This window comes from Colletotrichum karsti (genome assembly GCF_011947395.1).
Source record: "Colletotrichum karsti strain CkLH20 chromosome Unknown Scaffold20, whole genome shotgun sequence".
Classification (NCBI taxonomy): Eukaryota; Fungi; Ascomycota; class Sordariomycetes; order Glomerellales; family Glomerellaceae; genus Colletotrichum; species Colletotrichum karsti.
In genome coordinates this window covers 858972-884029 of record NW_024065920.1, presented here as the reverse complement: position 1 = coordinate 884029, position 25058 = coordinate 858972, and the positions used below count along the sequence as shown (strand labels likewise).

The window sequence follows — 25058 nt, the reverse complement described above, 5'->3', positions numbered from 1 at the left end:
GAGAGAGGACTGGCACCAGGCTGTAGGCTGGGCTGGGTCAGGCTGCTATTACTAGTGGTCTCCAACAATTCAAACCTCCAGACCTGATCCAGAGGAAAGAGGTATGGATGACGGGACGGAAGGGAAAGACGGTCGAGTGGCCGCCACACAGACACACACCTTAACGGCCAGTGACTCTTAACCAAGGCGCGTGTGTGACTCGACTCGAAGGCAAAGGCAAACAGTAGAGACGGCCAAGACATTGGAAAGAAACTAAAGTTCATGGCGTTTGGTATCCGCGTCTGCCATTCCATTCTAACCCGGGGCATACGGATAGTTGGACGAGGCAGGAGGCAGCAGGCAATAGTAGTCAAGAATGGAAGTAAACTTGACACTGACATCAGAGCAGTACGGATAAGGAGGTACTTGTCACATAGTACTTTCCTTTCCATTAATTAAATGGCCCGGCAAGAACAACGAACAACGTGGGCAGGAGCAGGGTAGGGTAGGTACGGATATCCGCGCCCACGCCTTGCCAACCCTGGATGGCATGCGCCTTCCCTCTCAGAGTGCAGGTAGTAGCGCTCCTACTCCGCATGAACGACGGAGGCGGCGACGACGACAGGAAGGAGAGGCAGAGGCAGGAAAGCACGGTCACGACGGTCACGGTCACGGTCACGGTGGCACGGGAGCTGGCAGGCAAGCGCGCTCCGGGGCGGCTGCCGATCTTGACGAATGAGAAACTGCGAATAGGTAACGTAAGCACTGTAAGGCAAGGCAAGACAGGGCAGGAGCAGGGGATCTCAGTCGAGGCAAGCATTAGCATGGCACTATCCACTCCAAAAGAAGGAACAACAGATGAGAAAGAAGCAACGACTGCGTCTGCGCCTGCGCCTGCACTGGATTGGAACTGCAACTAATTACCTACCTACCTACCTACCTACCTTAGACTCGACCCGACTCGATTCGACTCGACTTCCCCCAGATCCCAAGCACGCCCGACTTTCAAGGGACCAGCAGAACCCGGGAGGAAGAAGCAATTCTGACGGAGAGCCAGCTGATTCCGTAAGGTACGATGCTGCTCATGGAAATCTACCTACCCTAATTAACCAAGACGAGGACCTGCCTGTGGCGGATACGGGAGCCGTTACGTATTTTGGCGAATATCCGCAATGCTACAGCCAGTAATTGCAACGCCTGTGACAGCAAAAATAAGAAAAAAAGAAACAGCCTCAGGTCCATCATTCATGCCTCTTACCTTGGGCAGGTACCGTCGACCTCCAATCTCCAATCTCCAACCTCCAACCTCACAACAACTGCCACCCACCCACTCACAACCTCACCGCCAACCCCATCAAGAAGCAGGTGGCAGGTCGTACGTCGCATCGAACCCGTTCCTGGATCTGCTTCTGCTCCTGCTTCTGCTTTTCGCCACAGTCCAGTCCAGTCCAGTCCACAGGGCACCTCACCGTCAGCCGCGTCCGTCCCCAAGTACCGGCACCATCCCAGACGGCCCCCCAAAAAAGGTCCCTTGGTTACCCCCTTGAGACACCCGCCTGGCGAGGGTGTGCCTACCTCTGTCACAGCTGGCCCGGCGTAGCGACTTACACGCTTCATATCAAACACAATCACATCCACCATCATTTTCCGCTGTTCCCACCGACGCCCAGCTTTCCCAATTCTGATTCTCCTCCCCTGACATTTTAACAGGAGACAGACGGCTGAGAGGAGATCGATTTCCCATGCGGCGGAGGGGAAACTCAGGCACAGGGGACGGAGCGATCCAAACCGTTACGTGATCGACCCAGTATCTTGGAGACGTCCGCCGGGTCTGGACATGGTCAAGGTACTTGACGAACCGTGTCCCTCGATTCACTTACAAGGCAGCTCCACGCAGCCCTCGCCCACCGCCTAATGGTACACTACACTAATAAACTACGCCTACAATTCCAGTACAGATCAGTGATCAGTATTTCCGACGAATACAGTACGTACCTGAAGACGGGATCATTCCATCACCTCTCACCTCCTCAAGACCAACATGTCAAGCACTGGCCCGATCCAGATTGCCAATCATGGACACGCGAACCCGCCTGCTTCGAGTTGCCCGCAGCGCTGCACAATGAGAGTTGAAGCAATCCGAGAGGTTGGATGCGTTGTCAATCCCTCCTCAAGCCCGAACTGGCCTCAGCTGCAAGTTGGGAGTGGGAGGCTGGCACTGTCTTGCAACTGATCGACCACTGGCCATGCCCGCAGGGACGTCACCACGCGCAATCCAATCACTGGGGTCGTCCCATCATCCACCATGTCCCCGTCGACAAGCGCATCTTGGACTTGATTTCCTCTGGTTTCTTTGCACGCCAGCGACCCGCGGCCAAGAATGACCTCAATAAACCTTAGACCAGAATTCCGGCTGGCAGTAGGGTTGCAGAGAAACGAATTTCGAACGTCAGCGAGCCACGAAGTTGCCCAGTATTTCCTCTGCTTTGGTGGATCCGACGGTACCGACGGATGCATGTTCCATAACATGACTGGACAAGGCTGCCGCACAACCGCATCGACGCCTCCATGCTTGACTCATAACCGGACATCTAGTGTCGGGGGCAGGCCTGCATGGCTTTTGTTAGCCAACCCATGCTCCATGGCGAGTGTATGGCGCTCACCGGCCGCCATCCGTCTTCGGTGATTGACCGTCAAAGGGATAATAGTACTTCGGATTATTTCTGGCCCAAGGCGAACAAACACGGCATGTCACTGGGTGGCAGGCGCATATAGTCGCCAACCGAGGCGACAACACGTCCCGACTCCCGAGGCATCGTGCACCAAGATCAAGAATCCAAGTGCGGAGTTCCCGTCCATCACAACTAGCCCGTCTCATCACAACGGCTATTCGTACATCTATCGGGGGATAGCTCCGGGACAAACGAAAGTCTTGCAAACGATGACGGTTGGCGGACGCAAGGGCGAGCTCAAGATGTCGCACCCATGCCAAAAAGCCCCCAAGAAGGGCATGTCGGAGAAGAATGTGGCAGAAACAGGGTCTCTCCAACCGCGGTGGCTGCAGTGAGGAAAGCGGTCTGATCATTTTGGCTTGGGAGCTGTGGGTTTGACCATGTCGACCACCTTGCCCTGCCTTACCAGTCACCACCATTCCTCACGGATACGGTGGAGGCGATGGAACGATGGGAACACGGTGCAGCGAAGACCTGCAGAAGCGGAGCAGAAGAACAACCCCCACCCTCCTATGCCGCTCTACTCCAACCGCGACGAATGACAGCCTCGACATTGGCACCCCAAAAGCGCAGCCAAGGCCAACTTCGGGGTGCCAGGCGTCTACCTTTCATCCCCATCCTTGCTAGTCGCAACAACTAAAACGAGCCTAACGCTCGCAGTGCACACCCTGCCGCTATTCCCAGAGTTCGCTCCCGCTCCGGATGAAATCACCATCGCATGGGTGGGCTGCGTGAGGCACTTGACACTTTACTCCTCAGGGACATGGACACTAGCGATGGCTGGCAGAAACTGGCGACTAGGCACGCCGCCAACGGACTTGCTCGTCGACAACAATGGATAATTTTGGCTCAGGAAGCAGGAAGCGCGGAATTAAACCTGAAAGCATCAGGAGAAGCGACGCAGCAGCCAGACCAGATGCATGCGCAGCCGCAGCGCGGAACCCTCTCGTCGCCATACCGTTGAAAGGCGGTGTAGGGCGCAAATCATCTCACGGACAGACGCATTACATGCCGTGGCTTCACGACCTAGGAGCGACAGCATGTCCGCTTGTATACGCCTACTCCTCTGGTCCATTTGCTGCAGAACCCATCTGGGCTCGTTACTTTGAAAGACCGAGGCATTTTATTATCCCACCCGCAAAGTCACGGAGTACAGGCCCAGGAAATCTTGGAGCAGGCCGTACCCTAGAGTGACCGGATTTGTTTCTCAGCCGCGTGAAGCGAGGAACGACAAACAGATCCCTTCTGGCCTTCCTTCATAGGAATGAGATGGCCGTCACCCCCGTTGCAAACGGCCCTCATTCTCGGTAAATCACTTCCTCGTCCGACAAGCCATGGATCACGTCCCATGCTCGCAGTTCACTGATGGAGAGGATGGACCTCGCTTAAGACACAACAGCAACTTTCTCTCAACCTGCAACGCCTGCCATTCCAAGTGTTGGACCACCTTTTCTGCCATGTTTTTCTGAGTCTACATCAACTCGACAAGAAACATGGTGCACAACAGTGGACCACCAGAGCTGTAGATCTCCAGGGGATTGACTCGCTTGTTGTCTTTGAAGTGCGACGTGGGATCCAACGTCGTGCCAGCGAGATACCGGATCTCTGTGCGATCTTGGGTTGGAAGCTCGATCTCGAACACATCCACCAAGCTTCTACCCATTTCGGATTCACAACGAGATGCCCCACAACTGACTGCATCCTGCATGTGATGGCCTTGCTGGACGCAAATGTTGGAACACTTTCAAGAAGATCATGTCTATCAACAACATCGGTTTCCCCTTTATCGTCTCCCCGACCCTGTCAGCCGTTACAACAAAGCACCTCCAGACCTACGCGGGCGTGGCAAGCGAGCCACTAACACTGATACCACCACCCACTCAACACCCCGCAGGCCCGGAGCCCCCAATGCTCGTGTTACACTTGATCAACCTCCCGGCCGAGATCGCGGAGACGGCAACGGTAATGTCAGCGTTTGTCCACCGTTCGGCGCCGTCGCGGTCCAAGACATCGAAGCCAGGCACCGCAGCGGGGATTCGCCTGAAATGCCGCAATCTCGATACTGCATAGCATGCCGTCCATCACTCTTCACCAACCCACCTGTGGATTTTGCGGTTCCGCATACGAAATGATCGTTGTCCCCTTGGCAGATTATTGTACGGATACGCAATCATATTTTGTACCGCAACGTCGCTGAGCCTTGTGGCCCTTTGACTCTCTAGCTGCATTGGCCTAAGAGCCCTCCATTACCGGTACTACGAAGCACCGAAGGTTGTCAGGCTGCCCTTGGCTAACAGTACATGGCCAGTGGCTCCGAAGCAGTCGCGTCCAGCGCTGATCTCTCTATGACTTCATACGAGTAACGGAATTCATTGTACGCTATACTTGGACGTCTCTGAACACTGCCTCGGTTTCAGCATTCTATCCTCTCGGCTGTTTAAAACAACTGATGTGCATAGCTTGATGGATCCTCTACTTTCGGGATTGGCGCGACTTGACCCTCAACACTTACACCGCACCCGCACTAGAGGCAAAGTAGGTGGACAATACGTAATTGCTTCAACGCCGGACTCGGACCGGGCAAATGACTCGGCGGCACCCGATCTATGAGGACTTGGCCAAGGTTCACCCAGGATGGAGCTCCAGGACGCGATGTGTTGGGTAGAGACTTACTATGCCCAATAATCCAGGGGATCATCCACAGACACTGGCAGCCTGTGCGCACGATAGGCCGACGATGCATGAGGCATGAATCAGACAGCAAGAGAGGCCTAGACCGCAAGATCAACAGTTCGGACGATTCGACAAATGAAGGAACGCTCGAAGATGAGGAGAGCAGCTTTAAGGTGTCGGCGAGTTCCAGAGATGGCGCACAAAACACCGAGACAAAGATGCAGTTGGAAGAAACAACCTTTCTCGGAAGGCTTGCTGAAATTGTATTGGGGGTGTCTTGGGAGAAGTTTGTGTTGCCCGCCAGCTGCGAGTGGAAAAGCGCACACTTGGCGAAGAGGGTCGGCCTTTGTCTTCAGTGGGCAAACGTGGCATGGCGGGAGAGCGCAGAGGACCCTGGCCCTAGCAAGGATCGTGGAAGGTTTCTAGAAGACGGTTCGGGCTGAAGAATGAGGCGCAACCAGATTACCCAGCCCCTCACCTCATCAATACTCCGTGGAACGGGCCTACCTACGGATACACTAATCACAATCATAGGGGACCTGGACCTGGTCCGTGAACTTGTTTACTGCGTACTGCGTACGAAGTACAGACGCAGAGAAGCCATGCCACGCCATGCCATGCGTACGCAGTACCACAATCATCGTCCAACCAGCGGTGAGGACTGCGGTGTAGTGCATAACCACGAGGACCCTGAATCGGGAGTGGAAGTTCTACGGAATTGGGGTGGACTGCATGACTAGGACCCTGAGCATCTAGAAGCTCTGAAACGCAGGGACACTCGAAACTCGTCGAGAGTTACCTTGAACCTACCGCAGTAAGGTGAGGTCGCCTCCTACAGTACTTCCGCACCGACACAACGCGCAGACCACGATGCCACGCTGGAGAGTTTTGGACTTGGGCGATTTGGGTTGGGCGGTGACAAGAGAGGTTTCGCTCACCGCCTGGCATTTTGTCTCGACAACAGCCAAGAGGGTTGATGCTTTGGGATATTTTGAATCCGAAATACAACTTGGGGTTGAGGTTGCGAAGTGTTGTCAAAGTACTGAGCACTGGGGGGCATCTCCAAGCGCTGTTTCTCCGACATTCTCACCGACAACGGAACGGAAACTCAGTTGCTTTCTGCTGCAATACGGACACCTGAATACGGACCACAACTCTGGTTCTCTATAGCGAACGGAACTGAGCTGCTTATCCGACAGAGTCGCATCGTGACCCTGTCTCACCTATCGATGCCCGTTGGGAGTTGCTGGAAAATTTTACTCCGAATGAGTTTTGCAATTTCCGGGCAACATGGCCGAACCCGGCGGCTCAACCAGTATTGTGCAGCGAGAACGAGCTGACAGGAACTTTGGTATTCAAACCGCTGTTGCCAAAACAACCGGCCATCAAGTAGGAGGCTGGTCAGCAAGCATCCTCAATCATCTTCCAACGCAACACTAACCGGGCTGCAGCGGCCAGAAAGTGGCGTAGTCCTGACATCAGCCCATTTGCATCCTAACTGAGTGCACCCGACGAACTGGCTTCTGGAAGAGTGATAGCAGCCGCTAGAAGCCGGCGAAGACTGCCGAGGGCCGGGCACACGTCACGGGCTCAGCCGATGGAAACAGGTCCTCCGCGGAAGATGGAGCTCCTTCTCGGCGGGAGAATATTCAGGAAACCTTCGTTACGGAATCAAGAGCCGAACAGCGAAGACACCGCAGTCATCGAAAGCCACAGTGGACATAAGTCGGCGAGGCCGCATTTCTCAGCAAGCTGAATGATCGCCGAGCGATGGGTTCAATGTGTTAGGCTTTCGGCGTTTGAATTACATAACACAGTCCAAACGGCGAGAATAGGAATCGTCTGTCAAAAGTGGTCAGACTGGCAGCCAGCCAGGTGACAGGTCGCCTCGTCCAATTCGAGGCTGGATTCAAGAGGTTCGGCCAATCATCGTGGCTTCTCTACAGCTTACTCATCCGACGGAAATTTCTCGGTGTTTGCTTGGGAGGTTCGCATTCTCGCAGAGTCCACTGAAGACCGCTGAACGGGCCGCCTAGAGAACGCCGTAAGGCGCTGGAAGGCACCGACGGCCGGGCGGCAAAGACCGGGCAGCAAGGGTCCATTACATCATGCCGGAGCTCGACTTCATGGCACGATTCTGGGTCTGGTGCGAGGTTTTTCGTCCACGCGGCGCTGTTTTCAATCGCCGTTCGGTGGCCGTCGTCAATTTTTTAACATTCGACTCTTGATATAAGGTCTTGTTGATTGTCAACCTCAGCCTCAGGTTTCTCATTCATAACAAACTTCAGAGATCCGCAGCATTGAGCTAGCAGTCATTGATTTGCGATAACGAAAACCAACCAGAGCTATATACCCAGCTAATCCCCGATCCGTCATCGATCCGTCACCGGGGGTATCGTACGACATCATCTTCCCCACGACCAACAACCAAATCCCGACAACACCAAAAAACCTCAGCCGCGCGCACACCTAAGACCAATTCCTCACAACTCTCGCAACTAGCATTGGATAAAACACCTTCCTACCTACACATCGAGACACCACAGAAACCGCAAACATGAAGGTTCTCAGCAAAGAGGAGGAGGAGGAGCACTACAAGGTCGTCGTCAAGGGCGGCCTCATCGGCGGCACCCTCGGTCTCGGCGTCGGTCTCGCGGGCGTCATGCTCGCATCCAGGCGCTACCAGGCCTTCCGCTCGTTGACCCTCCCCTTCCGCTCCTTCCTCGTCACCTCGTCGGCGACCTTTGGCGCAATCGTCCAGGCCGACCGCGCCTCCATCCTCTTCGGCAAGGAGAAGGACCCCATGTTCGGCTACCAGGACGCGACGGCGCGGGCCGTCGCCGAGGCCAGGGCCAACGAGACGACGATGCAGAAGTTCGTGGCGTGGGGCCGCGAGAACAGGTACTCCATCGTCTTCACCTCCTGGCTCGCCTCCATGGGCGTCGCCTTCGCCCTCGTCAACCGCAACAAGTACCTCTCCGGCGCCCAGAAGCTCGTCCAGGCCCGTGTCTACGCCCAGGGCCTCGCCGTCGTCATGCTCGTCGTCACCGCCGCCTTCGAGATGAACGACGCCAAGACCGGCTCCGGCCGCTGGGAGACCGTCATGATCATCGACCCCGAGGACCCGGAGCACAAGCACCTCATCGAGAAGAAGATCCACAAGGAGGAGTACGAGGGTCAGGACCTGTGGAAGGGTAAGTCCGAACCGAACTCGCACCTGTACCCCGCCAACCTTTTACTGACACATCTCGAACAGACATGGTCGCTGCCGAGGAGCGTCGCATCGCCGCTCGCAAGGCTGCCGAGCAGAAGTAAACGACCTCTCGATTTCACACCAAAATAGCATCATGATATCATTACCATACCTTACCTCACCACCTATCAACACACCAACCACACACACAGTCTTGTACGATTGCGAGCCTTGCATTTTTTCCTTGTTTTGTCACATTTGTTGATGGACAGGCCCGCCAAGGGCGCCTGGTCTGTCGACAGAAATTATACATCTCTTCTCCCGGGAGTAGGAGTAGAGCTCACTGGCGGTCTGGTTGCATTGCTGGCGTTCACGGGAAGGGGAAGTCGGGAAGGGGGAGGGCGAGTTGCTTTTCGCAAACAGCGGCAGAACGGCGAAACCGCGCGCAACCCGGGACGGGGTCTTGGGTAATCGGTTCCCCGAGTCGGATGTTTTGATCGACCCATGACGCAATACCCGTCGATGAGTCGGTTTGTGGTCAAACCCAGTAGAGTTGATTTAACTCGGGGACGTTGGAGTCTTGTGTGTTCCAAAAACAAATGTTCAACTTAGGAGCTTTCGGGAATAGAAAAACCCCCTGTTTAATGTTATCCCATTTGTCCCTGCTTGGTGCCCTTGTCGGTAACTATCGCGTCTGATAAGAAAGAGCTTCATTCGTCACCAGACGAGCATCAAAGCATACAGCATCCCAGGCGCGGGCATCGTTGTGAACATTGGAGAGCCCTCTCCAACTTTCCCCAAAAACCACTTGCTTCTTCAACTCGACCAAACACCGAAAAGTGGTAAACTGATCCCCGGCGCGCGTCGATCAGCCCGTCGACTGAATCGCGCTTCCTCCTCTTCCGCATAGTACCCAGCCCCCGACTACGTCAGTCCTCTCCCCACGACGAGACGTTGCAATCTGCCCTTCTTCTTGTCTCTTTTGTTCTCTCTTACTTTTCCCTGTCTACAGTAGAGATAAGCGACGGGATCGAGGCAGGTCCTACCTACACTTACACTTACACTTACACCACCATACCTCCCTCCGGGTTCTCTCTGACTTGGGAAACATGGGATATACTCCACCCAACCCCATGCTCCTGCTCCTCACGACGAGAGGGGGGTCTCCCATGCTTGCTTGGCTTTGCTTTGGGGTAGCTTTCTTTTCTCTTGTCGACGAGGTACACACCGGCCCGGGTTGTCTGCTGCGTTCAGATGACGTATTCCCGTCTGCCATCCCTTTCCAACGTTACCCGAGTCAGTGGTAAATGATGGCTTTCAGAAACGGGTTCCCCGGCCAGCAATCGAGGATAAGCGGTGTCCCGCGTTTGATCTTCTCCCGCTGCCTGCCGGTTTGTACATATCCATTGCGTCACTCTCTCTTCTCTCAAACTGTCAAATTAGCACACCTGTGTTTGGGAGGTGAATAGGAGGGAACGCATCTAGCAGAATTTGTTTGAGATTTGATTTACTATATTCGACGGGAAAAGGGAAAAAATAGATTCTTGCATGCCTGCCAGCCGCCCGCCCACCGGATTTTATGAAGCCGTTCCGTCATCAAACATAAATACTGTAGTAACTCAGAGTAGGGGTTGTAACGATACAGAGTAGAACAGGACGCGAAATACCTCGCACGCACACGCACACGCACGTATAGTCTGGAGGGAGACAAAAGAGAAGCCGGCTCGCATTAAGGCAGCAGCATAGTAATTAGACGCGCGCGCGGGGGTGGCGGAAAGGCTTCAAACCTCGATGGTGAAATGGCTGATTTGGGAATAATACGCGTGCACGGCAAGCTCCAACATCCACACATCCCCAAACACCTCGCTGCCGTCAAAGCCGCCGATGACGAAAAGGCGGCTGTCGTACAGGACGGTGCCGTGGTAGCCACGACCGCTCGGGGGGAGACCGTAGACGCGGCGTCGATCCCAGGTCATGGTGACGAGGTTTAAGAGAAGGACGTCGTTGGAATATTCGTTGCCGTCGTGGCCGCCGATAACAAAGAGGTAGGACCCAACAAGGGTGGCCGTGTGCGATAGACGACGGAAGGTCTGGGGGATGGAGACGGCCTTCCAGATGTGGGCGTCGACATCGTAGACCCACACGTCGTTGAAGCACTCACCACCGTCGGAGCCACCAAAGATGATGAGCTTGCTGCCCACCATGTTGGCCGTGTGGTAGCCGCGGGGCTTCGGCCGGGTTTCCCGAACGCCCGGAGGTGGGGCCCGCTCAGGGGCAGAGACGAGCTTCCACGACATCTTGTTCATGTCGCTGACGTCGAGGCGCCAGACATCATTAAGAGCGCGGACCCCGTCGCCGCCGCCAAAGATGTAGATACCATTCTTGTACAGGCAGGCGGTGTGGGCGCGACGCTTAGACGGGACACGATCGCCTATAACCTTGGGGCGGTGCCATCTGAAATTTGTCGTGTCGAGGACGTATATATCGTTGTAGTAGGCGGGCCCATCACCACCGCCAAAGATGACCAGCTTCTTCCCGACGGCTGTGCAGGTCATGGCGCGTAAAGGCACTGGTATTTCGCCTGTTACGTGGGGAATGGACCAGTAGAAGGCATCGGCGTCAAAGACGTAGAGCTCATTGAAGCAGGCGCGGGAGTCGCAGCCGCCGAAGACGAAGATGTTGGAACCCACCAGGGTCGTGGTGTGGGCTCGCAGGGAGGTATGAGGAGAACCTGATACGGGCGCGCGTGACCAGTACATGCCTGACGAAGGGGCTGGAGGCACATCAGGGGCCGTCTTGGGATCCTGTAGCGGAGGGAAAGGAACATGCTGCCCCCTAGCAGCAACTCGAGCGGCAGCGGCGGCAGCAGTTGACAGCTGACGTGTCGTCGTTGACGAGGAAGGTATTGAGGCCTTGCCAGCTATGGCGGACGTCGAGCGCATGGCGACAGGGCGGCGGCCGTCGCGGTCAGAGCCGTGACCTCCGGCTGACTCGGAGCCGTCATTGGTGTTGGCGGTGTTGGCGGCGTCGGCGGTGGGTCGATAGGAAGAGGGTAGAGGTTTGGGATGGTTCGCGCTCGTGGGCGTGGTGCGGGTCGGAGGGACGGTAGGCGGTGGTTGTGAGGCGGACTGAGAACGCTGACGGATGGAGAGGTCGGAGGGCTTGCGGCGACGATCTTGGCTCTTTGACGAAAGGTGGCCGGGGGTGTGGGAACGGGGGAGGGTGCCACCGGGAGCGGGAGCGGGAGCGGGAGCGGGAGCAGGAGGGAGGCGGCGATGTTGGTCGAGATCACGCTCGTCACTCAGCTCCTCGAGATCATCGGGCAGGCCGCCGACGATGCCGGGCGGAGGAGTGGGTGCCGGGCCGGAGATCTTCTGGGAGCGGACGACCTTGGACTTGGAGGGGGACCGGGGGTTCTTGTCCGATGACCTGGCCGAATCAGCCATGGTTCAGCGGGGGAATGGTCATTGCCCCCCCTCTGGCGAGGATATGGGATTTGAAGATCCGAGGAGAAAGCGTGCGGGCGATGGTGGGTTAGGACGTGGAGCGACGGGCGAGGGCGAGGGCGAGGGCGAGGGCGAGGGCGGAATTGAGATGGCGTCGAGTGGATGGGTGGCAATTGGGCGGGTTTGCGGGTGTTCGGTCGAGTCGTGGTCGAGGTCGCACGTGAGTCTGAGTCGTGAATGAGGAAATGTTTACAGATAGGTGCGTGGTTGTTGCAGTTGGCAGATGACTCGAAACGACGTTGACGTGTGAGGTTGGTGGTTTTTTGGTTGCAGAATGCTGGCAGAATTGGAACCCAGCCGTCAAGAGCCCACCTTTGGTAGGTCTTGGTCTTGCTTGGTGCTTGGTGCTTGGTCTTGGGTCACAGCTTCCTCCTCCAGGTTCAGGTTCAGGTGCTTCCAGGGAGGTAGGTAGGTAAGGTGCTGCGGTCTGGCCTCGGTGACGGATGACGGGTCCTTGTTAGTGCGGTGTCCTCATGCCCATGCCCCAGCAAGGACGGGACATTCAGCTGGCGGAGTCGCTTTTAGCTGCCTTGGTCCCTAGCAATTCTATCCACGTATCAAATCTCCAGGTGTGGTAACCCCCTCGCCTAGAAGGCCAAGCTTGGGCCATCTTCGGCCCCTGCATTGGCCTGCTGTGTTCCCCGAACCTTTTTTTTTTCCTTTTCCACCCGTCGACCTTGGGTACGGAGTACGTCGACGGGACGTCAGTTCCCGCGCCGCTGTCACCGAGTGCCGGGGGTCGGTGTGATTGGTCGCGTGCGTGCCGGAGCTGGGCAGCTGGCGAATGGTAAGAGTTGCTTATTACAACTTGACATATAACCACCATCTAGCTGGCACTGAATGCCTTTTACCTTATTTCAGTTGGGCCTCGAACCATTGGGCAGTCCGAGGTGCAGATGGTTAGTTGGTATGGAGACATTGCCAGAAAAAGAAACACTTCTCACGTTACTTGCAGATCGCGAAGAGAGGGTCCTCCATTCTAATCCATGTCTCGCCATGCTACCACGTCGCGTCTGGCGCGTCTTGGTCGTGACTTTTACAAGTGACGCACTTCTCAGTCTCTTCTCACCACAACTCTTGACCGGATTCCATTCTTGAGCAGACCTCATTATTCTACAATTCAAACCATTTATTCATTTCATCACAATGGGTTTTGTCCCCAAAAGAGAACTTGACGCAGTCGATGCAGTTGAGATATCTCCCAAACGACACCAGCCCGGACTCGACGAGAACTCAACAGAAGGCATCTTATCGCGCATCACCCTTCCCGACCTCAAATCGTGCTTCCAGGACTTACTCGCAGACCCCTTGTGCGGTCCATTCATCGAGGCACAGCTTCACACATACGCAGACAAATCATGGGACGCAGAGCGAGAGCGCGTCAAGCAGCAGGCCCAGCAGATTGGGGGTCAGGCGGAATCCGCAATCGCCAAGGTCATCAGGCAAACCGAGAAGTTGAGAACCGCGGCGAACGTATCTGATCGGGGCAACGCAGTCGCGCCACTCTTGCAGCCAACTTACGACCTCTGGCAACTCGGGCAAAGGCTCAATGGGCCAACCTTGGCTTTCGACCTCTTGATGAACTTTGTAGAAATGATTATACAACCTGATGATGGAGAATACGAGCCATCGGGCGACTTCGACGATAACGATCATGTTCACTGCGAGATAGAGAGTATCCTCGTGGGAATTGCGTATGAGGACCGTCACCGGTATGCCGAAGCTGCAGATTGGACATCGCAGGAGCAAACCGCCAATCGAAGGAGGGTTGTCGACAAATTGAACAAGTCCATTACGGATTCTTCCGGAACATATCAATACAGCACGCTGTCGATGTTACTTTTCAATGGAAAAATCGATGGCACGATGCCCCCCATCAACGTTGGACATTTTTGCCAACGACCTCGTTGGCAGGGCGGCGAGATCGTAGGGTACTATGATATACCTTCAGCAATCTATACAATCGACTCTGACAGCGAAGACGGTTTCTGGTAATTGCATGTAGCATCTTCAAATTCGACAATATTGGTTGGATAACGTTTAGAATAGATCAGGGCATGCCGCTCACAGCAATCTTGGCGAAATGTTCTAGCCACCTCAAGTTACGGTTGAAAGATCAGCTTCGGGGTTTGTTCTGGGCTACAAGCTTTACCAGATCAAGAACCACTGCCTCAATCCTATCTTAGCCGATACCCCGCGTCAGCAATCCGGGGTTAATCGGCGTTCGAGCCACCAGACTTATCTTGCATGTTATCAAGCGAAGGACACTGTGACTGAATAATGGCAGGTAGGTTCGTGTAACCTTCCAGAGTCTAGTCAAACCAACTCCTTCCCCAAACCTTGAGCGACGTCATCTCAGGTTTGACGTTACACCAAATTTAGTCTTCGAACCTTTCCCCCATCAGAACAAGAGGGAGACCCGTGCCGCCCGTCGACGACGTTTCAATCAATAGTATCAAACCATGACAAAGTAACTCTGCCCTATCGACATTGGATGACGCAAAGTCTCTCCACGCTAATCGGCGGCAATATCGCAATCCAAGGAAGTTGGAGTTTCGACTCAGGGGACCCTGCTCGCCTGCGATCACGACAACAGACCGTTAACCTCGCATCTTCCTCTCCAAACGCTGCCCAAACGGTGAGTAGTTGAGGTTAGCAGGTCCGGAGCTGAGGTTACACAAGAATTTCCCATCCTCGCATTCGGGGACCCCTGGAAAATAGCAAGTTACCCAAACAAGGGTCCTGGAGAACTTCCCGGCCTCTGGTGCGTGTTTGGGGAGAGCACCCCAGCCCAGCGGAAGTTGGAGACGAGAAGTTGGTTTGGAGAGGAGCGCGTTCGAACGGGGGCCGAAGTCGCCCGCCGAGCACGGGACATGATTCAGTCCCAGCTTCCTGCCAAGACACCCCCCGGGCGGCGGGATTGGAGTTCTAGACACAACGTGTGTTGCATCGAGGAGAGGACCACGACGGAAGAGCGAGGAATCGCCTGGCAAATCAGTCCTTTGATCAACCTCGAAGGGCCCCGGATATGATATCTGACTTGCGTCATACTCTGATGAGTCTGACGAACGGGCGATGGGGCCGGACGACGATGCGCATCTCGCACGACTCGGACGCGCGAGAATCGACTAACACGATTTCAATCTGCATGAAGCCAGCTGATGCTGTGGATGATGGGGGGTTTCGGTCGTCTCCAGCCTTCCGTCCAAACTCGAAGCGTCCTGCTGATCCCCCTCTCTCTACCTATCTCTCTAGCGAGACGAGATCATTCCAATAGTTCAGACAAGGAACGAAACGATGCCAACCGAACCTTGCCAAGAGAGACAGACGGGATCTGAGGTCGTCGCAACCCTTGATTTGTATCGTGTACAAATGCCGAAAGTACCATCTACATGCCCTCTGGGACGAGGGAGTATCACCTATCACCTCGTTTAACGACAATCCCGGGAGGACATCACCAACATTTCCAAACGATGAACTGCAGAAAGATCGATTTACGTCACTCTTACTCCACCGAACTACCACCCACCCACCGGCTCCAGAGCACCGGGGGGGAGGAGGGGAGGTGAGATGAAGAACGGTATGGGTATCCATTTGCCGGAGGGTTACCCAGGGGATTTCCCAGCACCAGGCCAGAGCACGCTACGTACGGATAAAGATATTTTCGAGATGGATTTGGGTGTCAGATCCGAAGCGGTCGGATGGTTTGCGACAGCAGACGACGACGACGGTCGGCCGTTTCCCGCGGCAGGCAGCAGCTAGCGTCGTCCACGAGGCACGGGGGTTGTTGACATGGGATTCGAACCGGATCATGACTCGTCTCCCGCCGGGCCCGGATGTGAACTCCGGATATGACTGCAGGTTTGGCGGAGAGACGCTTGGGGTTTCCTTGCGAGGGTTACACAGAGGCCAGCCGCTAGCGCCAATTGGGGCCCACCAGCAGTGACAGCTTCTTAGTTTTCTTTTTGACGATTCTGTGCAACGCACTCCGATATGGTGTAGTGGCCAACATGATGCCCTCTCATTCACTTGAGAGGTTAGGCATAGCCCCGAGTTCGATTCTCGGTTTCGGAACATTCGTTTTGCATTTTTGCACTTTTGACGGTGATCTACTGAGCAGTCATCGGAACTGACTTTTATACGATAAACATCAAATCAAGAGCGACAGCGGTTCACTCTTGAGCTATTAGCTGAAGCGACTGACTGACAAGGGATTTCTTGTCTTTGGTTCAGACAATATCACAATATCAGAAAGACGTGCTGAAACCTCCGTTGCGCGGCATGCTTGCGACAATTTGTTTCCATCGAACTGTCGTGGACGAGATCCTAAAATGTTCTGCATATCGGGACCCCGGGACAATTTTTCATGTGTTCCTTCCTCCTAGACCTGATGACTCCTGAGATGCCATCGAAACGTGTCCGTATGAATATAGAACCGAGAAACCGCTAGTAACCCTTCCTCTACTCGTGTACCTCTCTGTCGAGCCAGTATTTTCAATCTGTGGATATTTCAAGAGAGACACGCATTAACACCAGCACCACCAACTAATCGGCCCTGCTCGTATCTTGGTCTCGGCTCCCTTGCCGGCAATGGGCGAGAATGCTCGCTGATGACGGTCTGAAACAGACGAGCCTCTGGCGATGATCCAAGAGGTCGGAGGCCAAAATTGATGACCCGTTGGATGAGAGCTAGAGTGGCGTGGGAAGAGTGCTTGGCAGCAGTTGGCCGAGGAGGAGCTCGAAGCGGATTGCCGTCCACTCCAAACACTGAAAGACAGGGTCAGCCTGCTTCTTCCTCCATCATCGGATTCTCCTTACAGTCACTGAACATGTCCATGCTTCGTTGCAAGATGTTTCTCACGAACCCAGTCAGTTCATGCTGATGTCCCGTCTCCGGCTCATCTTGTTGAAGCGTGATGCTGCTGGTTTCTGTGGCAGGCAGCCCGAGCCCGGGTCGAGACTCTGTCTCTGTCTGATCTCTTTTGTCAATACTGGTGTTAATTTCCGGAACAGACGGTTCAATGGAAGAGTCGGACATGCTCTCCAACGACTCCTCGAGCTCCCGTTCTTCAGCCTGCTTGCGCAGGTGTCTGGTGTAACGCTCTGCCTCTTCGGCCTCCATCTTGGCTTTGTTCCCCTTCAAGACCTTGAACGTGGAGTAACGGCCGCCCTCCTCCTTGGACTTGTCCACTAGGGGCCCAAAACCCTCTTCACTCAAAAGGAAATTGTCGAACTCCACGTTGTGGTCTTCGAACTTCGCGGGATCGATGGGATCCACGCCTTCTTCTACCCAAGCCGATGGAGGGTCTGGAAACCACCCGACGTGAAAGGGTATGGCACCCACGCTGAAGCGTTCATAGGGATGGGGAGGGAATTCCAGCAGCTCGATGCAGTGGACACCATTATCTGGGATCCTGCCTAGGGTGGTTTCCCGATACACGACGCTCAGGGAATAGCCGAGCATCACGAGGCGTGGCTCATCCGTATCTCGACCGTGGTCTCGCATCGTGACGAACAAGTCTTGGGGGTGGGCGCCATTATGATCAACGCCGACGTGAAAGTGCCTGACGGATCCGTCCAGGAGCTGTCTCGTGATGCTCTTGAGGGCCTCCTTCTTGTTGCATTCGAACTTGATTGGACCCTCAGAGCCTGTGTGGAGTTTTCGGGGCTTGAGGCTGGGAATGAGATACCCCCATGTCTCGTCACGGGAGCACATATCCTCCATTGACGACCCCTCAACGAGCTCGATCAGGATGAGTCCAACGCATCGATACAGAGTTCCGCTGTCGCCTCCGTCAATGATGAACTCTGTGGCCCAACTTCCATAGTATTGAGGCGCCAGGTGCGGGTTGCCGGTCAAGTTCTTGTCGTATAGACGTCTCAGCACGGCATCTTCACGACTGAAGATCCCCTCGACCGCCTCCTCGGGGCTGGCTCCGAAGATATCACTCGCCTGGAAGGCCCAGTCGTACATCTTGGCGGCAAATCGCTGGCGACTAGGCTTGTTGTCTTTTCCTTGGGAGGAGGGAAACGGTGCGTGCGAGTCCCTGCTTGTCTTGGGGGAGCGGATCATCTCGCATGCAACGATTTGTGCCCTTCCACCGTTGGAGACAGAAAGAGGATGGATAATTTCAAGGTCAGCCGAAGTATCCTCAGGCACCGGAGCTCCCGGATCAAAGCCTCGGAGGCCTCCAGGAGGGATCGCATCTCGCGGAGGAGGACCATAAAACTGAGTGCCATGAGGACGGACAGGATTGTAGGGCTGTATCGTGAATCTCTGGCCAGGCTCATACCGCGTAGCTTCCTCGTCGAGATCGGGAGCGGGGTAAGATGCTCGCGCATCTGACGCGTTGGGTGAGCGCGGCCGAGCGGGCGATGGCGGAGACGACATGAAGTTGGCGATACTGACGACGTATGTCGTTGGTGTTGGTGGTGTGTTGTATTGGCCGGTGGCAAGATGTGTGGTCTAAGGGGAAGGCAGTGATGGAAGAAAGCGACCATGCTCTGAACATCCACGCTGGATATCACCGCCATAAAGGTACATTTTGTACCGATCTGTGGACAAACAGATTCAATCCACAGAAACCACCTACCTTTCGGTCCATTTCACCTTGCTTTTGGGTCATTTCTCCCATGGAAAGGGTCAAGACCATCCCAAACCTCTCTACATTGTTTACTGATGACGGATGATGGATGAAAAAGATGGTACCACAGGGAGTAGTTTTGCATACAAATAGTTTGTCGACGCAGACCAGAAAGTTCTCTACCGCTGCCTATCAGGTACAGCTAAGACCCGGAAGGGCAACGACACCAAGTCCGGCGAAACCAGACGTCCTTTCCTCGTCCACGAAGACAAGGATATCGACAAGCTCTTCGCTCATGGAAAAAGAAACCATCGACTGGATCGAGAGCGGAATTCTTCTCGGAGTTGGAAACCTGGGTGGATAATTCGTTTGCGTTCAGCAACCAGGGCTAGCGCTCAGGATACCAAGGATTTTGAGAGGTGTACGTGGAAGAGCACAATCGACACATGTTGAAACAGCCTAGCCTCTATTGCATCGTGCTGCTGCGGATCACCCGAGCCATCGTGTGGGATCACCTCACGGCGCACTTCATCCATCCGCATCGGATGAATCGCGGAGGCCGAATTCGTGCAGGTGTTGCTGGTGTCGTCTCCTTGGAGTAATAGTTGGAGAACAAGCGTACCATTACAGAATCTTCCGAGTACAACTTTGTTTGGCCGTTTCTTCCAGTGCTTTCCCAGCTTTTCCAGAGACTCCCCATAGCTGAACGCCTAAATCTTTTGGATGCGTCTGGAGGTATTGCTACCAGCGCCTCGATACAATAACCGCCATCATCAGACCATGTCATATTGTTCGGGAAACAGGATGGCATTGGCCATCTTCACGAGAGCCTCCTCCGTCGGACTCCTCCCCTCCCGATCTTCCCACGGCAGCAACCCCATCGCCCTCAGCCCGTCCTCCCCGCCGGCATCGCTGACCTCCTGCACCCCAGGCCGGCCCATGTGCGTCGTCTCGCCCCGGCCGCCACCGAAATCCGGGCTCGGCTGCCCGAGGAGAAAAGCTTTCCTCTGGCGGGCGAGATACAGAGCGTTGGTCTGTGTCAGCGGACAGGCGGGTATGTACATGATGGTCGCGGGCAAGGCCGTCGAGGGCACCTTGTCGACGCCGTAGACCATGTCCGGATGCCAGACGACGTAGTCGCCGGGGCGGACGGGCGGGATGCGCACGAGGGATTTGTCGAATTGGAGGTGAGGGTGCAGGGTCGCGTTCAGTTCCTGCGTGTACGACGGCACGGCACCCTGAATGATGCTTGTCTGCATGAAGTCGAGGGACCAGTTCTCGCGGGCGAGAAAGTTTGGGGATTCGGGAGACGGGTTGTGTGGTGAGAAGAATGGCCGAAGCAGGAAGTAGGCCGTGGCGAGCTGGAGCATCGGGCAGAGTAAGAGAGTGCCGTCGGCGGGGTCGATATCGGACATGGAGAGCCAGCCTTGGAACATGCGGAACATACTGCATGACCCTGCGCCGTTGTAGAGGTCCGAAGTGACTTTTAGCCGTGTGCTGCTTTCCCATGGATCGTAGTCCTCCCACCTCCCCTCCCATATGCGCTGATACGTGCCGGCATTCCCATACCCATCGCTCTCCCAGCGCTCCACACTACCCCCGTCCACATGGGCGTTCAAATGCCAATGTTCGTCCCCCGGTGCGCGGATACGCAGACGGTCCGCATATGCCACGGGTAGATCCACAGCCACCGAAGCGTTCGTATTCCTCGAGCGCCAAAGACCCATCAAGAAACGTTGTGCAGCCAGGACATTCGGATGAGCGCGACCCTTGATCTGAGCCGGTGACCAGTAGATGCCGAAGAGATGTGGATCACGAGTTGGCCAACCTCGTGTTTCAGGGTTATCGGAAAGATACCTTTCAGTCTCTTCTCGCCAGACATGAGCGTCTGCGGCCGGTATAACACTTCGTATTACGGCGCCTCCTCGGCGACGAAGCTTGGCAGCGAACTCGGACACACGGGCATGGTCCTTGAGTTCCGAAAAGTCGATGGTGGGGATGATGTCAGACTTGGTAACGCCGATCAGCGCGATCTCGGCACGGAGGGCGACTAAGAGCCGGTTCCAAGAGTCCACTACGGCCGTCTCTTTGCCGGCGACAAGGCTTCGCTTGATTTGCGCGAACCTCGGGGGCAGCGGGATAGGGCCGCCGTTTTCCGAGAATATTTCATCTGCACGCATAAAGCCCCTTGGTCGATTGTCCATAGCTGGAGGAAAAGATTGTGACCAGAGTAAGCTGGGGGTATCAAAGGGTGATATATATTGAGAGAAGAGGTCTGATGAGTAGGGCATTGACGAGAAATCTGGTGGCGGTGGAGGCGGCATTTCGCCAGCAGCCCCAAAATGGGCGTCGAATAATTCATCGTCCATCGTGACGATAGGCAAACGTACACGGTCTAGGACCGCAGACAAGTCGGAAGATACCCGTGTCGTATGCTCGTTGTGTGTAAGGATTGGATATGCACTGAAGTAACGGTGGTCTCGGCGTCCTCCGTCTGGGATCCGGGGTCCTGCAGATCACGCGTCCCGGAAAAAAATCGGGCGGGTCCCAACGGCTCAGCCAGAGAAAAGCCTTCTGCTGACTGCGCTGTAGCCGGGCCGCTGTGCCGCTTTATATCTCTCCCGCGCGCAAGACCAATGGGAAATTTTTCGGGGCAGCAAAGACGAACACCCGAAAGTCCAGTGTGAAACGCGGACTCTCCGCCTCAAGGTTGGGCGCTCGTGGGATGCGCCGATAGTCACACCCATTTGGGATATGCATGCATCGCGGGCCCAACCCGGTAGATCCACGGGACCCATGAGTCTGGATTGGGTCAAGATGCCCGGTTCGTGGTTCGCATCTGCCGTTGTGGGCGGGATACATATTCCGCCTGTGAAAGCTCGCCACAAAGAAGCTTATCATGTTGCCTTTCCTCGTTTTGATCGTCGGAATGGGGCGTCGGCTTCGATAACCTCCTCGGAGCTCTTCTTCCTCTTTGTCGTCAAATTGTTCGGGGTTTCTGCCTTCATCTTTGCAGTCTTGGGAGTTGAGTCCTGAGTCGTTGTCTGAAGAGTAATGCCCTCTTGCTTGAATAGGACGTATGCAACTTTCTCAACATCCATTGCCGAGACACCCAGTCTTTTTGTCAACTTGCGTGCCTCGACGTTGAGAGACTCGTACTCTTTCATGTTGTATTTGAGTGACGCCTTTTGGCCCTTGTTGCACAGCCAGTAATACGCTTCATCGGAGAAGAAAAGGACTTGGTCTGGAAAATGCACAGCCAGGAGAAGTGAGGCAGTCGCAGGGCCAATTCCCTTCAGCTTGGTCAAGATATTGAGTGCTGCTGCAAGATCCGACGCATCTCTGTAGGCTTCGATGCCTTCTTTGACAATCTCCTCGACCGTGGAGGAGTCATTTGACGATACAAGTTTCATCAGCGTCGGACGAAATTTGCCGTGGCGTCTGCGCGATTCTGTCAGACATGATTCCTTCGCAGCCATCGCGAATATGGTGATGACATGGCTGCCTTGCGCTGAGATTGGTACGCTTGTAGCAATGCTCTGCTCTAACTGTGGCAAGGATGCGGCTAGAAAGGTGCACACTTACAGCTTCCAATCAACCAGAACCTTGACATCATCGTGTTCCATGTCTCGCTTCGGGTCATCTTGAGAAAACTGTGCAGGAGCTTCGACGAAACGGAACAGATCCAGCTCGTGCAGGGTCTTCTGACCAGGTTTTGCTGCATACGGTCGTTAGATAAATTGTAGATAGAAACTGGTGCGGGGAAAGACGCGATCAAGGGCCGACGTACCGCCTTTGGAGGCAGATATGGAATTAATGAGAGGTTCGTAGTGGTCAAGAAGCTGCTTGAACTCGTCGCCGGACACCTTGTCCGGTGACACGAGCTTAGTTGACATGATATGCGCGATCGATGGAGTGATGGAGTCGTGGCAGATGATGTGCTGAAATATTCCTGATTGGGAATATGCTTCAACTTGAGCGTCTAACAAGTCGGCTTTTCATCTGGGGTTGACGCGTTTGGTTGCTTAAGAAGTACGACGCGACCGCAAGTGACAATACGCGTCGTGGCCCAGGAATTCCTGGTGAGCTCGGACCAATCCACTTACGCAGCAGAACTGCTCAATTTTGTATCGAGTACGGGTCTCGGTTGCAAGAAGTGAGTGGTGTAGGGACGGGAATCTCCAGACGTCTAGTGCGGCGAACATGTGAGACCAAGTCCTCGAAAACGCCCAGAAGCTTTTCCCCTGCTATTCAGGGAAATACGGAACAAAACGAGCAGGGGTGCCAGTCGAACACGTGAAAGAAGAGGGTCCCACATAGTCCGTCCTCCGCCATCCACACGGAAGGCCCCCACCCGGGACGTGCCCCTCAGTGGAGGCAGATCGTCCGAAAATGTTGCGAAAAACACCGGCCTAAAAAAACATTCCGTCGCTACCTTAGTGACTGTGAAGACTTGGATCTCGAGGATCACGGTAACTCACGGTAACATCTCTCGCTCGCCAGCCGAGCATTTGTATTACTGTTAAAGCCTACTGGAGACTATCTAAAGAATCAACTCTTTTCCCACCACACCTCTCTCCACTCCGACAAGAGCAACCAACAAGCCGTAGTGGCCACCACATCTTCGCTTTGTCTGCTGGCCTCATTTTACCAGCCGAGCCCTGCGTACGGTGCCAGCCGAACCACGATGTAGCTTCTCCCTCCAAAACGACCACCTCAGCCTTGGCCCCGGTATCTACCACCAGCCTCGATTTCCCATCTTCCGAAACTATGCCGCAATACTTCTCCAGCTGGGATGCGTTCATGACCCGTCCTCTTACTAGCATACGCCTTCCCAGCATGATTATTCGTCCTCCAATGGCGGCATGGGCGAGAGCAAGCGGATGTAGGCCATCTATCCTCTCCGGCGCCCAACACATTCCATCCTTGGTTGCTGCCCCCATCCCAACCATCACCTCGCTTCGTAGCACGCCAGCCTTGGCAAGTTGGTACACCAGCTGACCCTCGTCCTGTTGATAATCCACGGTCAGAGAACTGGTGCCCGTCAGACAGCCGAGGAGAGCATATATACGGTCGAGCCTCTCTTTGCATTCCCGGCCCGCTGTCATGTCCCATAAGTCACCAAGCTCCATCTTCGTCTGGGATCCTCGCGGCCACCCATAGCCGCTGTGGTAGTAATACTTCCAGTTAGAGAGGCCGCTGCCGGTACAGACACTGTCTGTCCCCTGTCTTCTACTGAACAGAACCTTCTGGCCATCTCGCCGCATATCACGGACGTTGGATGCCCACATGATCGTATCCATGTTGCAGGAGGTACCCAATCCAATGACGGCCAAGTTTCCGCTCAGTGCGGCTTCCTGGAACGTCCACATTCTGCTTGTCCACTTTGCCGATTTCAGCTGGTCTCTCCAGTCAGGCCACGCCTTGACACTCTCTTCATCGACATATTCCCCGACCTGTATGTCTGTCAGTTTGTTCAGTTCCTGCATCTCGGGCACCACGGCCACTGTGAGGGCAGCCCCGCCATAGTATCTGCCCATCTTGGGCACTTCCGTTTCCTTGTCCTCCAGGTTGTTCTGCATGATACAACGTGCATCCACCCACAGCCAGTCGATGCCGGCCTCTCTCACCAGCTTCAAGATAGGCCCCAGCATCGTGGTGAGGTCCACCTGCTCCCAGCAGTAAGAGAGCGCGGCGTATCTGCCACTTCCATGGCCATCTTCGACTAATCCAGTTGTAGTGTTGATGATCCTCGTGGGCAAGGGTCCTACCAAACGCTGTGTCTTCAACCGCCTCTGCGTTTCTCTGTCAAAACAAGCAGGCACGTCAGTTGGGAACGCCGGCGTGATGTCCTCCGGGGTCGTGCCGGCACGAGAGAATCTTGGCGCTCTTGACTCCATCTCAGCCTCTAATTCGCTGTAAACGGATACTGCAGCGCCCTCAAAGTCGCCATCAGCTAGGCTAGCGAAGGTGCGCAACAGGTTCTTGTCCCCTTGCAAACTGGCGGGCTTGGCTCCCAACTCAACGGCTATCTCGTACACGCACGTTGGTAAATCCATCATGGAGAGAGTCACCCTAAGAGCCAGCCAATCAGCTACACCGGCAGGTACGGGGAGAGCGGCGGTCCCATCAAAGTAGCACAATCTGCCATCTGATATCGACAGTTTCACCGGGCTTCTCCACCTCACAGGATGACAATCATCATCCCTCAACAGCGTAAGGTCTTCGCTGATTGTCAGCACCGCAGTTTTGGCAGTTGTGCCCACTGACAAGTTCCGCCCGGCCTTATCAACGCAGGTTTGCAAATCGTACACTTCTGCTCTGGAGAGTTCTCTTCTCTCAATCCCGCCTAGTCCTTCGTGACCAGAATGCATTGCGGCACAGGCGCTGG

General features: G+C 55.0%; 6 protein-coding genes across 6 annotated transcripts; 2 read left to right on the top strand and 4 right to left on the bottom strand.

Annotated features, from left to right (window-relative positions):
• Nucleotides 1-7941: 7941 nt before the first annotated feature.
• CkaCkLH20_06843 (mitochondrial hypoxia responsive domain containing protein) lies at nt 7942-8699 on the top strand (the record flags this gene model as incomplete). The annotated part of the gene is made up of 2 exons (XM_038889560.1): nt 7942-8578; nt 8641-8699. 2 exons carry the CDS (start codon nt 7942-7944, stop codon nt 8697-8699), a joined length of 696 nt encoding a protein of 231 aa, XP_038745372.1.
• A 1659-nt stretch (nt 8700-10358) lies between these two features.
• Nucleotides 10359-12023, bottom strand: CkaCkLH20_06842 (kelch domain-containing protein; the record flags this gene model as incomplete). The annotated part of the gene is made up of 1 exon (XM_038889559.1): nt 10359-12023. One exon carries the CDS (start codon nt 12021-12023, stop codon nt 10359-10361), a length of 1665 nt encoding a protein of 554 aa, XP_038745371.1.
• Nucleotides 12024-13229: 1206 nt separating this feature from the next.
• CkaCkLH20_06841 (uncharacterized protein) lies at nt 13230-14078 on the top strand (the record flags this gene model as incomplete). Its single annotated transcript, XM_038889558.1, has 1 exon — nt 13230-14078. One exon carries the CDS (start codon nt 13230-13232, stop codon nt 14076-14078), a length of 849 nt encoding a protein of 282 aa, XP_038745370.1.
• A 2785-nt stretch (nt 14079-16863) lies between these two features.
• On the bottom strand, nt 16864-18474 carry CkaCkLH20_06840 (uncharacterized protein; the record flags this gene model as incomplete). Its single annotated transcript, XM_038889557.1, has 1 exon — nt 16864-18474. One exon carries the CDS (start codon nt 18472-18474, stop codon nt 16864-16866), a length of 1611 nt encoding a protein of 536 aa, XP_038745369.1.
• A 966-nt stretch (nt 18475-19440) lies between these two features.
• On the bottom strand, nt 19441-20871 carry CkaCkLH20_06839 (duf1479 domain protein; the record flags this gene model as incomplete). The annotated part of the gene is made up of 1 exon (XM_038889556.1): nt 19441-20871. One exon carries the CDS (start codon nt 20869-20871, stop codon nt 19441-19443), a length of 1431 nt encoding a protein of 476 aa, XP_038745368.1.
• A 693-nt stretch (nt 20872-21564) lies between these two features.
• Nucleotides 21565-24729, bottom strand: CkaCkLH20_06838 (uncharacterized protein; the record flags this gene model as incomplete). The annotated part of the gene is made up of 4 exons (XM_038889555.1): nt 21565-22108; nt 22253-22385; nt 22458-22608; nt 23488-24729. The coding sequence occupies 4 exons, from the start codon at nt 24727-24729 to the stop codon at nt 21565-21567; spliced, it is 2070 nt and encodes a 689-aa protein (XP_038745367.1).
• Nucleotides 24730-25058: the final 329 nt, after the last annotated feature.